At 34.6% G+C, this 15815-nt stretch overlaps 1 protein-coding gene across 2 annotated transcripts in view; it reads left to right on the top strand.

The window, feature by feature from the left end:
- Positions 1 to 5135, top strand: part of LOC150088980 (leupaxin-like) — a 120357-nt gene extending 115222 nt beyond the window's left edge. For both annotated transcript variants that reach the window (XM_090369745.1, XM_090369744.1), the window contains exon 9: positions 1688 to 5135. In XM_090369745.1, the coding sequence (XP_090225871.1) occupies positions 1688 to 1954 (267 nt within the window). In that variant the 3' untranslated portion in view covers positions 1955 to 5135. The remainder of the gene's footprint in view (positions 1 to 1687) is intronic.
- Positions 5136 to 15815: the final 10680 nt, after the last annotated feature.

Genomic DNA, 15815 nt, shown 5'->3' with positions numbered 1-15815 from the left:
TAGTCTGAGCCAGTGGTGAGCAAACTGTGGTCTGTGGACATTTGACTCCACATACGCCTCTGAAAAATGCTCAGCCTGTTGCTAATGCTAATGATATTCCATATATGGCTGTTAATATTAAAGTTGTTGCTTGCAACCTGGTTGCCTTGGAAAGTTTTAGATTGAAAATTTCCAAGACAATAAGGAAACAGAATGCCATTTATTGTATATTTACATAGACATGGTGTGTCTGTGTACATACACAGAATTCCATTTGTTCTATTTCATTATTCTATTCCATATATAGAATTCCATTGTATATGTTTGTTTATACACAGACATGCTGTGTAGTTCAATAAATGGAGAGAATAACTTTAACGATGCAAAGATAAAATTATTAGTATAACAGTTATCAGGAGTAATATCCAGTTTTTTTCTTGCCCTATGCAAATGATATGTTCTAACTGAATATGAACCATTCACCATCAGTTTTGCATAGTTACAGTAGATTAAAAAATAGCAGAACTTAAACATGCCATTAAAATGATTGGAAGTCGTGGTTCTTAGTTGCTGAAGGTGTTTGATGCACAAATGATTGCAGAAAATGTATGTAAAGAATGTACTGTTCAATGCTGTGTAAAAGGTGCTAAGTGAAGAATGGAGAAGTAGACAGTGCCAGACTCCATACAAGTGTATATACCAGTGAGATCATAAAATTTGGAATGACTGTGATGCCCAGTTAGACTACCTCTGTTCCTTTGAAGGAACATCATTACGAAGATAGTGACATTCTGAAGAATGCTGTTGTGATGGCCGAACAGTAAGGAGGACTTTTTCTTTTGAAGGCATCTCCACTGCTTAATGGTTGCCTTGTAATCCCCTTCTCCATTGTGAACAGTCATCCTTGGAACCCTTGTGCAACCCTCTGGCTCACATTGCCTCCTCTCCACATAAGTTGAGGCCATCTCCTTTTCAGATGAATTGATCCTGGCGGTGATCAATTCATCTCTCCTTGGCATCCATTGGACATGCCCATATCATTGTAAAGATCGATCGACATTTCCAGCAATCCACCACATCTCTCCCTCCCTCCCTCCCTCCCTCTCTCTCTCCCCCCCCCCCCCATGATAGTCTCATTCCAAACTCTTTGAAAGCAAAACACATGAAGAAAGACTTTTTCAGATTGAAATACTGCCATTGTTTAGTGCCAGAAGAAAACTATTCAGAAAGATAGTCACTGAAAAATAATTGTTTTCACCAATACTGTATAGTGTAATTATCACATATGTATCTTGTAAATTGTGGAAATAAAATTTAGAAGGCATTATTTCCAAGTTAATAAAATTAGGATTATTATTAATGAAATTAATAATTTTAATTATTTCATTTTAATAGGTGGTTAGTAATAAAGTTAAAAAAAATTAGAATATTTTAATGGAAATAGCCATCCTTTTTATTTTAGAAAAGTAAGAATATATGTTTTTAAAGCATATAAGAATATATGCTTTAAAAAGTAAGAATATATGTTTTTATTTTAGAAAAGTAAGAATATATGTTTTAAGTTTTTGGGACATCTGTGTTCTTGGGTCAAGTGTCCTCTTTTTCATGATGAAGAATGGATATAGGATATATGTAAATAAAATAGATGTTTTACAGATATATTTTTCTGATATATACTGATTTCTGATATATTTTTTTCTCTCCTTAGGATTGCAGACAGCCATTTGGTGGTGGTAGCTTCTTTGACCACGAAGGTCAGCCCTACTGTGAAACTCATTTTCATGCAAAGCGTGGTTCCCTCTGTGCAGGCTGCCACAAGCCAATCAGTGGGCGGTGTGTGACTGCCATGCAGCGCAAGTTCCATCCAGAACACTTTGTTTGTTCATTTTGCTTGAAGCAGCTCAACAAGGGTACCTTTAAAGAACAAAATGATAAGCCTTACTGCCATCCCTGTTTTGATAAACTCTTTTCATAAATGTCTTGTTTTTGACTGGGTACATTGTTGACGACTACCAGTTTCTAACCTGGCTAAAAGAGGAAAGATAATGCCTTCGGTTTTCTGCCCGGTTATTCTTTTCACCTATCCAACTCTCTATTTTAAAGAGGTGGTCAGCTGTGGATTTTTCTTAATTGTATCATTTTTGTTGTGGGGTTAAATAACCAGGGTAATATATACTTTATATACATTTTGTTGAGGTTGCTGCTTTTTTTTTTTTTTTTTAGTAAAAGCGCATTTGGTTATGTCTCAGCAGTTTTATAATGCTGCACAATTATTTTTAGCATTTTTTTAAAATTCTTATCAGAAGTGATCAGCTCTTTGTGCTTTCTTGTAGCAACTGACTCTTAATGTGTTTAATTTATCTAAACTTACCAATGTTTGTCTTTTTACAACTCTATTCGATGCATTTATTTGCAAGTTGAGCAAGGATGCTACCTTAAGAAGTACAAACGTTGTTACTGCTTTTGAGGTTTTTAGTGAATAGGGTGTCCCAAAAATAAGTGTTACTTTAATGTACGGAAGATTTTTTTTTTTTTTTTTCTTGTGTTGCAACCAAGTAACAACAAAATTAGAAAATTTACCTCAAACCTTAAGACCATCAGCCTGTACATGTACTGGTGATTTCTCTTAAGAGCTATTTAAAAGTGTTTCCTGGACTGAAACTACTTTGATCTTTCAAGTGTGAGGATTAGTTTGATATTTTATTAGCCTCGTAAAAAAGTTATTCAAGCGGCAAGATGGCAAAAAAAAAAAAAGAAGTCGACACTTATATTTGGCACAAAAAAGTATAATTGTTGTCTACTATAGGCCTTGAGTTTTGGTAACGTGGTCTCATTTGCTTATGCTGTAAACAAAGGCCAAAATAATTGACTTTTTTTTTCTCTGAGTTTATGTTATTACATTTTTAAATTTCTAGTATTTTACTGGGGGGTGAGATATTTGTGGACCACTACATTATGAACTGATTTTTGGGAGTTTTGAACAAACAACCACTTGGGTTATAAATCAAAATTAATAAGCAGTTTTTGATCAGAAAAAATAATTGACGAGAAATGACCAGTGGTATAAAACTGTGTGCCCACTGATGGATTTAGGCAGTGATTTTTAACTTTTTGATAACTGTTATTTGAGATTTGTATGTTGCTAGCTTTGTGTGCATGTAAAATATCCAGTTTAACTAGCAACACCTTAAGTTTTTGGGACATCTGTGTTCTTGGGTCAAGTGTCCTCTTTTTCATGATGAAGAATGGATATAGGATATATGTAAATAAAAAAAAAAAGAAAGCAGTGTCAGTAAAACTTGCACCCCCAAAGAGCCACAGGAACGCATGTTATAGCAAGTGGGCATTGAGCATAATGGATAGAACTTTTAAAGTTCTATCCATTTCTCCTTTAGGAATGTCCAGCTTTCTGTTGTGCTTAATTACATAAAGTTTATATCTACTTTATAAAAATCAATCACTGATCTGCTTATCTCAAAATTTCCTTAAGCAGCCTTGCCTAAGGAAATTTTTGGATATTTCATTTTATGTGCAGTTAGTTTCTGTTTCCCATTGAATGAATTCTAGTTTTGAAGCCAAATTTTTTTTGTTATGGAATTTGGTTGCTGTATGGATTGTAAATAACTTCTGAGTTCAGTTTCATGTCATCCTGTTATTTGCACACAATGTTGTCTCACAGTAATCCTTGTATCAGGAAAATACTCTGTCGTAAAGAGCAATAAACAGGTAAATGGTTGTGAATTGGAAAGCTTTTGTATGTTGGATGCCATTTAACACAATTATAGGTAAATTGGAGCATTGGTGGCACTCTTAATTGTATAAGATGCGATTCAAGAATAGCACAGGTTAAGTTCAGACATTTGGAATTTGACGATTCATTGGATAATTTTTTTCCAATAGAAAAAAGGCCCGTTAATATATAACCACAATTAAAAACAGTTACTCCACGAAGGGAAAACAAGTGTTTGGGATATTTTTTGCAGGCACCATTACAGCAAAAAAAAGGCAATGTTTTGAAAACAATGTTATGGCATTTTTTATCTAATTTTTACTTGATCATTAAAAATAATAATACATAAATAAAAGTCAGTGAGGAAAATCAAAATTTTCCTCTACAAAACCATTTAGTTAGGAAATAAAAAAAAAAAAAAAAAAAAATACCGATGCCATTATGAATAATTTTATTTTTACAGGAGAAAAAAAATCTAAGCTTTTCAAGGGTGGAGTGCCACCAATATATTCTTCAACTGCTTCTGTTACAAAACAGGACAGCTACAATTTTTGTTAATTAAAATGGAATGTAACGAAAGTATAAAGGGTGTAACAGTTATGTTTAAGATAGAAATTCTAAAACTGCCTAAAATATATTTTTTTGTTATTTAAAATTTTTTTCTGTTTCCGACAAGGTTTTTGCAGAATAGAGAAAGAAATTTTTGAAAATCATCGCAGAGTTTTGTGTTAATGTTAATTTTCCTGAGTTAAAAGGAATATTGTATACATCTACATTTGCTATTAAACATCGTCATGATTAACAGATTTTACTACATTCTAGAATGTTTAAAATTCTAGAATATCATCACTGTTACATTTAAAATGTCATTTTTACATGTGAACCTGTCCATTGGAATTTTGCTCATGTTGTAATCCTGTTTTTAAATTAAAGACGGGAAAGTCCATAATCATATATTTTACTTTTTCTCTTCCCCCCTTAACTCAAAATTAGTGTAAAGTTCTATGTAGAGTTTAAAAAGTATAAACTATCATCAGGAATTCTTTGAAATTAATCTTGTCGTAATTTAATGAGACAGTTTTTTTTTTTTTTCCTGTTGCAGAATAGTGTTGTGATCATTGCAGTATATCTTTCTGCATAACGTTTCTCATATACATAATTTTTTCGTTGTCTTATGCAAAGCTGTAACAGCCTATTCCCTTTAATCTATTTTAGAAGCTTTCGTGAAGCATTTGTTAAATCATTTTAAATGTTAACGTGTATAACTTGCTAATTTACTTGCAAATTTTTTTGTCCTTTTGTCTGTTGCAAAAGTGACAATTGTCGTGAGGGAAGTGCCATAATTTACATTTACAGAATAATAAATTTGCTTCTGTTGAACTGTAAATTTGCAGCTTAATCTAATAAAGTTTTTGAAAAAGGAAAATTAAGTTTTGTGTTAATGATTATGCGTGTTTGATATTAATTTAAAGGATCATAAAAAAAAAAAATCACATCACTGGTGCCCAGATTTATTTTAAAACATGCAAAATGTCTGAAATCTGAATGATATATAATAATAAAGTGCACAAAAATGCGTTTCATAGCATATTTTAAATAATGTGACAAAACAATACAGTAAAGCCTGCATTAATCCTTTCTGCAAGTTTACTAAATATGCAAATTTGCAGTAGTGATGTTTCTGCCATAGCCGCTTTATGGAGTAAGCTTTTAAATGTTAATTTTTTTTAAAAAAATTATTAACCTTCTACTGTTAGTATGGTGTCTGACAGATATTATTTTTTAAAATTTGTAAATGAAATGAAATCCTCCCATGTGCCTTTGCTCACAGATATTCTCTAAATGGATTTTCATTATTTTCTGCTTTCATTTCAATATACATAAAAAAAAAAAAAAAAAAAGGTAAACTGCAGCCATTATCAGTGCACTGCAGGATGGAAGTCTCCTCAATGATTCATGTTGAGGAGGCTTCCAAACGGACCATAATCTGCCATGCTGGCCCAGTGCGGGCTGGCAAATTGACCGTATTTAGCAGTCAAGGGACTTGAACCCCCATTTACTCAAAGAGTGTGTGCTACTGCACTCCTGCTCCTGACCATTCAGCAGTAATATCCTCTGTATTTATTTACTAAAAAAACATTTTGGGAGGACTCTGATGTGGTTCTTGGTGGGTGAACCCAGATCTGAACAAAAATAGTTCTATTTTCCTGGGAGAACTTTATTACCAATTCATTGCCACACAAATCACTACAGCTAGAACGTGGGGATGACAATTTGTAATGAAGTTTTACTGCACGTAGCAGTTTTTACGGGCATCTCCGTAGCCAGGTGGGAAGGAGCAGCAGTGCGTAGCACACACTTCTTGATTAGACTGGGGTTCGAGCCCATCACCACCAAATACGGAGGATGCGGAAAGGTCAGGGAATGACCACCGCATATCCCGGAGCAATATGGCCTTAGTTGCTAATGCTCCTAAAAACTAAACAAGTAATATAAAAAAAAAATTTTAAAGTCAATTCCTACTTAGGTCAACAAAGAAAAATTTTATTTTAGTTACTTTTTATTAAATAATTACAATTAATATAAATATGTATATACATATGACAGAATCACAATATTAAGTGGCAAAATAGAAAGCGAATTTCCTTGCAATTTTCCTTTCTATATATGGTGTTGGACTATTATTTTTATTCACATGTTTCATTTTCCATTTTGTTCCCTCCTTGACTCAGACTAGAACCCAGAATGAAAAAAGAATCTGAAAAAGAAATTTTTTTTTCCAGCGATCTACACGCTTCGCCACTGACGGTATTTATTCCTAAATTTATATCCTGCTAAATATCTTATATAAGAGAAATTTTTTCTCCCATATAAAACTAAAATTAATTAATTAAATTTAATTAATGAATTAATATATGAAAAAACTGTATTAACATCAAGTGTCATCCACTACAAGTTTAAAAAAATTTATTTGAACTTGAGTGGATGAATAAAAAGTATTTTATTAACGATTGAAAATTTGAACAAGATATAAATATATATATAGGGAGAGTGTGAACTAATAGTAGGAATTGAATAACAAACAAACAACAAGCGGTTTATACTTAATACATAAATTACTATTGCCTAGTAGAATCTCTCCTAAATGGGCATTATGGCTTCATAACAAATTTGTGCATATAAACAGCTTCTCACTTAGCCAAGAAATGATAGGCATACTAGAACAATTTCATGTCTGGTTAATTATTCTACTCTTGGATTATGTAATCAAGTAGTAATAATAATTATAATAACAATTTATAAGCAAAATTGTAATAAATGTTGAAAATTTCTACATTCAATACGACATTTCTTGTAATGTTTGCTTTTACTTATGATTTTATTCTCTATAATGGTTTTCAGTTCCTCTGTGCGGGGAGAATTTTTATACACTTGTTTCCTTTCAACAAATCTCAAAAATCATAATCGAGTATCTTTAAATCTAGATCTTGAGGAAGCCAACAACTTTTAAACATCTGAAAGCTGTGCAGAAGTAAACTGTTCACACACTTTGCACACCATGATAAATAAGTTGCCTTATGAAATATTAAGGATATTGACCCAGCATATCAAGTTTAATAATGTCTGAGTTTGCTGTTGATACAAAAGGTGTACAGCAGAGCTAATGATGATAATCAGGGTATACTATTCCAGGGATATTTGGTGATGTGGATAAATTAAGCAGATAGGCAAAAAAAATGGCAATTGAGGTTTAACAATTTAGTAGCAATAATCCTAGAATAACATACCATTTGGTAGTAGACAGAAAATATCTGGGGATAATTATACGATCCGACATGAGGGTCTCTGAGCAGTGCTGATGGGCTGTTAGGACAGCTTGTGGGATTCTGTCAATGATATACGGAAATTTTTCCAGAAGGAACTAAGAGACAATTATCCCTATTACTAAACAAACTTTTGGAGCAAATGGATAGGTGAAATGGGAAGGTTTTTTTTCCTGTATAAGCATGCTTTCTTGTATCATATTCCTCTAATAATGCTAATCTCGTCACATAAGGCAATGGTTTGGCTACGTCTTGAGTACTGCATATTTCGAAACCTCATTTTAGGATGTAGATCTGTTGGAACAAACAGATGCAGAGAAGAGCAACAAGATTAGTCAGGGTCAAAAAAAGGATACTTTCACGAAGTTAAGTTCTGTAAATTGCAGCATTTGGAAAATAGGCATCTGCAAAGAGACCTGATTAGTGTTTTAAGGCTTTGAATGGGTTGAGTAAACTAAATGCTAATAGATTCCTTAAGGCCGCTACACACATTCCGGTAAACCTGTCAGTTATGCCTGCACAGGTCTACCAGAGCATGTGGATGATTAAACTGCTCAGGCGACCGGAGGAAATATGAAAAATCATTTGATTTGCCTGAACCGGAGTGGCATGTGTAGGCAGACCAGAGCGTGTGTAGCGACGTGGCAGGCGCACTGCCAGATTGGGGAATTTCCCTATTCAACTAGCATTAATAATTACATAAATTCTATGAAAAAAATTCACTATTAATTTTGTCGCCAATTAATAAAAAATTTGCCTGGATTAGAAGTAAATTTTAACTTTGAATATCAGTGTCAATAAATATAATTTATAACAACAGCAATAATAAAATTCATTACTATATTATTTTATTAAATTTTAATAAATCTGGGGGATTTTTCTGAGAATTTCGCTAAAATTATTGTCGAAAATTTAAGATCGTAACTTCTTCCAGTTGCAAGAAATCTCAGAGCTGCAGTTAATGTGCGGTGAAATGGTCGTCCCCATAATAGTATAGTTTTTTTTAATTACTGGAGTAACTAATGAAAGCTCTAAATAAGTTTCTTCATTCATTCGCATATAATTATGCCAATCTTTAGGGGCCAACTGCAATTCACTTAACAAGTTCACATGTGAATAAACACTTTTATTTTTTCAACCATTCTTTGCACCATATATTACATTTAAAACACTTTGTTGCAAATAATAAGCCAACTATTGCTAATGTCGATGCCATGGTCAGCCGACTGAATGAATGGTGACAGGTGTGGATGCACTATGGGTGTCCAGTAGACCTGTACAGGCATAACTGACAGGTTTTACCTGAATGTGTGTAGTGGTCTTTATTCTTTCTTGGATGAATAAGGGGGCATAAATTTAAATTGGAAAAGGATGGTTATAAGATAGATGTGCAGAAATTTGCTCACAGCCAGAGTAAATAAATGATTGTTGGAAGAAACGTCCATTGGTGTTGTCGAAATGAGTAGTGTGAATAAGGATTTAGAGAAATTATTAGGATAGACAAATAAAGTGGGTAATCTTTTTTTTTTTTATGAGTTTATGAGGCCAACACTGCTTGAAATGGCTGGTTCCTTTATCTCACCATCATAATCTAAAAATCTAAGTTCGAAGTTGGGGGGTGACCACAAGCAAGCCTGCAAATATTTTCTCAGGGAGAGTGCATTCTATGAATTTTCATGGAAGAGCTTTGATAAAAAAAAAAAAAAAAAAAAAAACATACATAACTGACTAGCACAGTGAGACAGTGAAAGGCACATGGAACTTATGGCCCTGTGCAGCATCATGCTACATATTTCAGTCTGTTGGATGTATTTGGTTATGAAAATAGCTGTACACTACTTATGGCCCTGTGCAGCATCATGCTACACATTATTTCAGTCTGTTGGATGTATTTGGTTATGAAAATAGCTGTACAGTACTTACTGTGTTGTCTCAACCATGAAGTAGGAAAGTGGTGGTGTCATGGCCAAGAAGTGTTTTTCACAGTATAGAGTATGTCCATTGTTGCAGTACAGATGGCTGCATAGGACCTGAGGAGATTGCAAAACAAAAAGCACAAGAAATCCCCACATCTTATATATTTACTGAAACACCTTACATCAAATTTAACCTTCGTTGCCAGTTCTTGATTGTAAGCACTCGTGGGTAATTTTATTGTAGCTATGTATTCACTGGTATGGACATGCTTGTCAATCAATCAATTTGATGCATAATGTTATTTCCTGTTATGTCCAAAGTTAGATTGAATGCTAGAGATCTAAAAGTATATGAACAATTGTGGTGACGGAATAATTACTGAATAAAACTAAATGCTTTATTTTCTTCGGTATTTATTTTTTTTCTTCCATTTTGCATCTGAAATCAAAACTCTAATCCATTCATTTTTGACTGTTTTCAGGTGCATTAAGATAATTTATATCAAACATTCAGCATATATCTGGCACAAACAATGAACAGTCCAATGTATAAATTGTATTAATCAGCAGCAGCTATACTTTCTTAATTGTGGCTGTAAAAATAGAGCACTAACTAAATCCACATTAAGTGGAAAGATTTATCCATCAGAGTATAATGTAGTGGCAAAATAAAATATTTTGGTTTCCTTATGAATTCCTTGTGTAAATGTAAATTACCTATTCAGCCTGTCAGCAACCAGAGCAGGAGCATCAACAGTTATGATCAAGTGGACCAATGTGATTCAACCCCTTCTTTAGTGGTAGACAAAAAAACTGCATCACCTTAAAAAAGTAACATTTGTTGTGAAACATAAGATATTGTTTGATTACAGTCATTTTGTTTGTCACAAAGCAAAGGTATTGCATCAGATAATGCTTCTATTGCAGACAGTAATTGCAAGGTATTGCATCAGTCATTTCTATAAATATGGCATTGGAAGGGTATATGCACTGGTTAGTATCCTGTTTTGCAGAGGTGTAAGCATGGCTCCATATGTTCAGTTGACACCAAGAAAACAGTGTAGCTGTTGCTCTGTCCCAGGAAGGGCTTTCTATGTGTACTATCGCTGATAAAATAGGCTGCCACCAGTATCCCAGGTGCTGAAATTAAAGCGTGAAACCAGTGATGTGAAGAGACCTAGATCAGGCTGTAAGAGAGCGACTACACCTTCCCAAGATCTAGACTTTGAAATGGCCGCTGGTGTTGAAACAAGTGCACGAACTATCCAAAGACGGCTTTCAGAATGTGGTCTGCATGCCTTTGCCCCAGAAGAAGCCTTTGTTGACCCAAAAAAACGAGGAAGAAATGACTGGCTTGAGCTAAAACACATTTCATGGACAAAAGAGAAATGGGACACCGTCATCTTTTCTGATGAATCGAAATTCAACCTGCATGGCTTGGATGGGAAGCGATATGTCAGAAGAAGAAAATTGGAAGCATACCATTCTGACTGCATAACACTGACTGTAAAATTTCACACCGGTCAGATGGTCTGGGGATTCATAACAAGCAAAGGGGTGGGGCAAATTAAGTTTATTAACAGTGAATGCAGAAACCTACACTGCTATCTTGGAGTGCTTGAAACCTATTAGGGATCACCACAGACGTCCAAAACTACATTTTTCAAAAGGACTCAGCAAAATTTGTAAGTTTTATGCTGTTTAGATTTAATGATGAGTTTGTCCTGTCTCACAAGGCTTAAAACATGCACCAATGTCTTCCCTCATTTTTCTCCCTTAAGGCACAGCCATACCTCAAAAATGTTGGCATTAGTGTTGGACTGGCAACAGTTCAAATTTGAACCCTATTGAAAATTGCAGGCATATAATGTCATCTAAAATTGCTCAGAAGAAGCCAACAAGTAAGATTCAGCTGCAGGAGAGCACTGTAAGGGTGTGGTACCACGAAATTGGCCAACTGTATATCCAGAAGTTGATTAACTCTGTGCCAGATCGTTGCAAGGCTGTAATTACAGCTCAAGGAGAAACAAAACACATTGACTTATTTTGCTGATTTACAGTACTATTACGTTAATTTGTCATTTCAGTTTGTAGATGTAAATGCAATGTATGTTTGGTTGTCATGATTTCTGATATTTCCATTAATTACACATTTTACCCTTTGGGAAGATATTTATGGCAATTGATACATCAGGTAGTCTTTTTATTGGATTTCATTCACAGAAATATATATATCCCATCTAACAAATGCATTTTGAACATTTCTGCAACTCATAATGCAGTGCAAAACATTTGCAAAATTCACAAGTGATGCAGTTTTTGTCTGCCACTGTATACATAAAGAATTCTTTGCTACTTTTGTCAGATTTGAAGTTCTCTGAGTAGTGCAGTGAAATATAGGAATTTTGCTAGCAGGGATAAGGTGGTGATTATCCCATTGTACAAGCAATGGTCCTGGAAGCCTCATTTTAGGATCTGGATCTGCTGCAATGGGTGCAGAGAAGAGCAATGACTGGTGAGGGGAACAGAAGGGTGGTGTTACCAAGAGAAGCTTCAGTTCTGCAAATTGCAGTAACTCAACCACTTCAATCAACACCTGCAAGGTAATCTGATTGAGGTGTTTAAGGTTTAATTTGAAGTTGTGCTTTCAAACATTTTCACAATTTCTAAACAAAAAAAAAAAAAAAAAAAAAATTGACACTCCTGACAAAATTTGTCTTTTTGTGGTGCGACAGAACACAATCCATGCAATGCACTAAAACAAGCTAAACATTCTCTTTCCATTGTTTAAGTGGCATTTGCAGGATAAGTACATTCATCTCCATACACACCTCTTCTTGTTGCTTATTTACAACTTGCAAAACATCCTGCTTATACCTATTCTATTTATTACTTGAATTTTGATTTCCTTCTGGTGGATATATATATTTTTTACTTCGGAGTCTTGAAAAGTGTCCTGGTAAATCAAGTCTTCTATCGATTCTTTTTATAATTTTTAAATAAAGGCTCTACAATGATATATTTTTATTTATTTTCATCAGCACTACCTATATCATTAAATTTTCTATATATTTGTGTTCTAGGTTTTTTTTTATCTTTTGGGCAATCTTTTGTTTCACTGATAATCCAGATGACCTCCCCCCCAATTAATCCAGATTAGAGAGGGTCTACTGTAGTTTGAATTAAATTCAAGGATAGACAAACTATTAGAGATGGACAGGTAATGTGGGAAGCTTTCTTTTTTTGCTAATGCTTTATAAGCTTGCATTATTTGCCACTACTAATACCAAAATGTTTATTACTTTATCTTATTCATAAATGAACACTACAAAATGATCACCAGTTTTTGCTCTGGCACGTTTATTTGTCCTTGAACATATACAGAAGAGTTCCAAATGTCACCATGTGCATGCACGGGTTAATATATCTATCCCATGAGAGCCAGTTTCAGAATGGTGTTTCTCTTCTAGCTGTCAACTTATGAATATGACATGTAATAACACTTAGTCATTACAAAAAATTATTCACTTTTATTTTTTCAATGTTATTGTGGCAGTACCATAGCTCAATGGTACATTTAAGGCAGCTGCCACTGGTAATTAATAATACAAAAATTTATTTCATACAATGACAAAAACTTAATCCCTGTTCAGTGCCGGATTAAAGTATACTCTAGCAGGGCTCCAAAAACAGAAGAACAATGAGGCAAAAATATGATGCAAGAAAGAAAGTTTATACATCAGCCAAAAAAAAAAACTTCCCATTTCACCATCCATTCTCTTCAAAAGTTTGTCCAGTTGGATTTATCTTTCTTGAATTTATCAACTTCCATGACAGATGGAAGTGTACCAGCAATCAAATGCCCACCGGCTAAATGCAAGTTTCCCACATCTATTCTACAACTGACTTTCCTTAATTTGAACTTATGCCCACTCACGTGCATAATCTGAGCAAGAGGAAGAATCCCATCATTATGGAGCTTGTTCAATCATACACCTCAGATCACCTTGCAGGTGCTCTGGGTCTCCTAGTTTCCAGACGCTGCACTTTGCAGAACGCTCCTGTCTTTCTTGGTAAGAGCAATCCTTTGTTCCCCTCCACTGTACATCCTTCCTAAAATGAGGCCTCCAGACCTGTACTCATGGTCCCAGGCCACGTATAAATAATTGCAATGAATTATTTCAAACATTTTGGACTATTTCTTGCATATATTTTGTGTATTTAAATTCTTAAAAGGTTCATTAGAAAAAATGTGTACTAGTTTTCTGTTGACACTTTTGACCAATAAGGAGCACTCATAAAATTCATTGAAATTTGTACTCTTTCATGGAAATGATCCATCAGCACTTCAAGCTCCGAAAGAAATTTTAGTGCAGCCTGACTGGCAGTGCAAGACCGTCGAACCAATTTAAGTACGATAGTGTTGACTATTTTATTTTTGCACAACAATTTGCAATAAAAGGCATGTAAAGAGGAGGTGGCTATCAATATTTGTTTTGGAATTATAATTACTAGTGGTACCCATTTTTTGCAAAATTTAGCAATTGGTAGCAAAGTTTTTCTCTTGTCCTGAAGAAATGTAGTCTGTTTTGTTGTGAGCAGGTAAGCTAGTACAGTCAGTCCTCGTATAACACGTGTTTACACTACAAGAATTCAATCATACACGATTTATAAATAGGGAACGATATCGTGTATAACACGAACCGAATTCACTTATGCATGATTCGCCTGTGTTTACAAGAAATAGCAGTCAAATGTGGAATCACCCCAACTGAACACAACACGATAGGAATGAAGAGAAGATTCTGAAAATGTACTTATATCACTGAAGGGGAAACACATTTCACCATACCGTAAAAACCAACAATTCCAGCTATCGGTATTATCGCAAATGCAATTAGATCGAGTTTACTACCTGTTTATAACAGATTCAACCAGCAGGAATGCAAATGGAAATTGTTTTATGGTAGTAATCCCCAGAAATGTGAGCTAGTGAGGTGTCAATAGTGTCTCTGCCTTTACAGTGTTGTTTATTCAGTTGCTACATGCTTACAGCTTTGTTTGTGTATCAAGCTTGCCTCCTCATTTTGCAATTGTGCTTTATTCCCTAAAAATGAGTAAAATACTTAAAAGGTGTGAAAAGGAAACGTCCTGGTGAAGACACTACAGATTCAGAGAGAAAAAAAAAAAGCAATATCGATAGACAGACGCAGACCGGGTCAAAAATTCTTACCCGGGAAAATCTAGTGGCCTCATACTAGCGTTTATGGCCAGTCCGCCTCTTTTGATAGGGAAAAAATATGAATTGTGAAACACTTTGAGCGAAATGAAAGACCATGTGATATTGCACGTGCTACAGGCCTAAACGAGGCAACGCTGATAATTAGAAAGAATGCAGAGAAAATAAAAACTTTCATAGGAGGAACAACTCAAAGTGTAATAAAATCCATTAGATCAAGATAAAAAGAATTGGAAGAGATGGAACCACTGTCATCTGTTTGGATAGAAAATCAAACAAAGAACAAAAGTTTGCTTACAATAGAAGCAAAAGCATTAGCAATATTTTATTAAAATTATTTGTTTTAGTAACAAATCTGAGTTGGTACCTAACCCTATTTTCCCATAGGGCCTGTTGTTTGTATTGCACGATTTTGCATTGCATGAGGGTTTCTAGGAACACACCTATCATGCTATATGAAGACTGTGTCGAATAGCAAATCCATGGCAATTGGTAGCGGTTTTTATTGCCTGATATTTTCCCAAACTTAATGCTAGCGATTTTACTTATAAAAAGTTTCAATCGGGTTGTATAAAAATCGGTTGGGGGGATTGAATTTGAAAAATAAATTCAGCCAGGAAAAAAAAAATGTAGGCTCTTGCAGTCTCCTAGTATACAGTACTCAAGGTGTGGCCTGACCATTGCCTTATACAATGGGTAACCACCTTATCACAGCTAGCAAAATTCCCATTTATCATTGACAACAATGCTCTGGCAGCCTGTTTGCACTGCTCAGAAAACTTCATATCTCACTGCACAATTACCCCACAGTTCTATTTCATCTTCCACTGCCCTGAGTGTACACAGTTGGTACATTTCTCTGGGGTTATGCAATATTTTGCACTTGTCAGTGTTAAGCTTCAGCTGTTACTTCTCAGCCCATCTTTTCTAGATCCTGTTGCAGTAGCATACTATCCTTAAGAACCCTGCCAACCATCGTATTATCTGCAAACTTGGACATTAACCTTGATATACCTTCATCTATATCGATAAATATAGAGAACAATGGGCCGAACACAGGGAAAATAACATTAGTCCATGAAAGGCAGTGTCTGTTAATTACCAGTCTTCTTCCACTGACTATCCCT

This window comes from Mastigoproctus giganteus, chromosome 3 (assembly GCF_048544385.1).
Source record: "Mastigoproctus giganteus isolate SK-2022 chromosome 3, ASM4854438v1, whole genome shotgun sequence".
Lineage (NCBI taxonomy): Eukaryota > Metazoa > Arthropoda > Arachnida > Uropygi > Thelyphonidae > Mastigoproctus > Mastigoproctus giganteus.
Note: the sequence above shows the minus strand (reverse complement) of the source record. Positions and strands in the feature narration are given on the sequence as shown.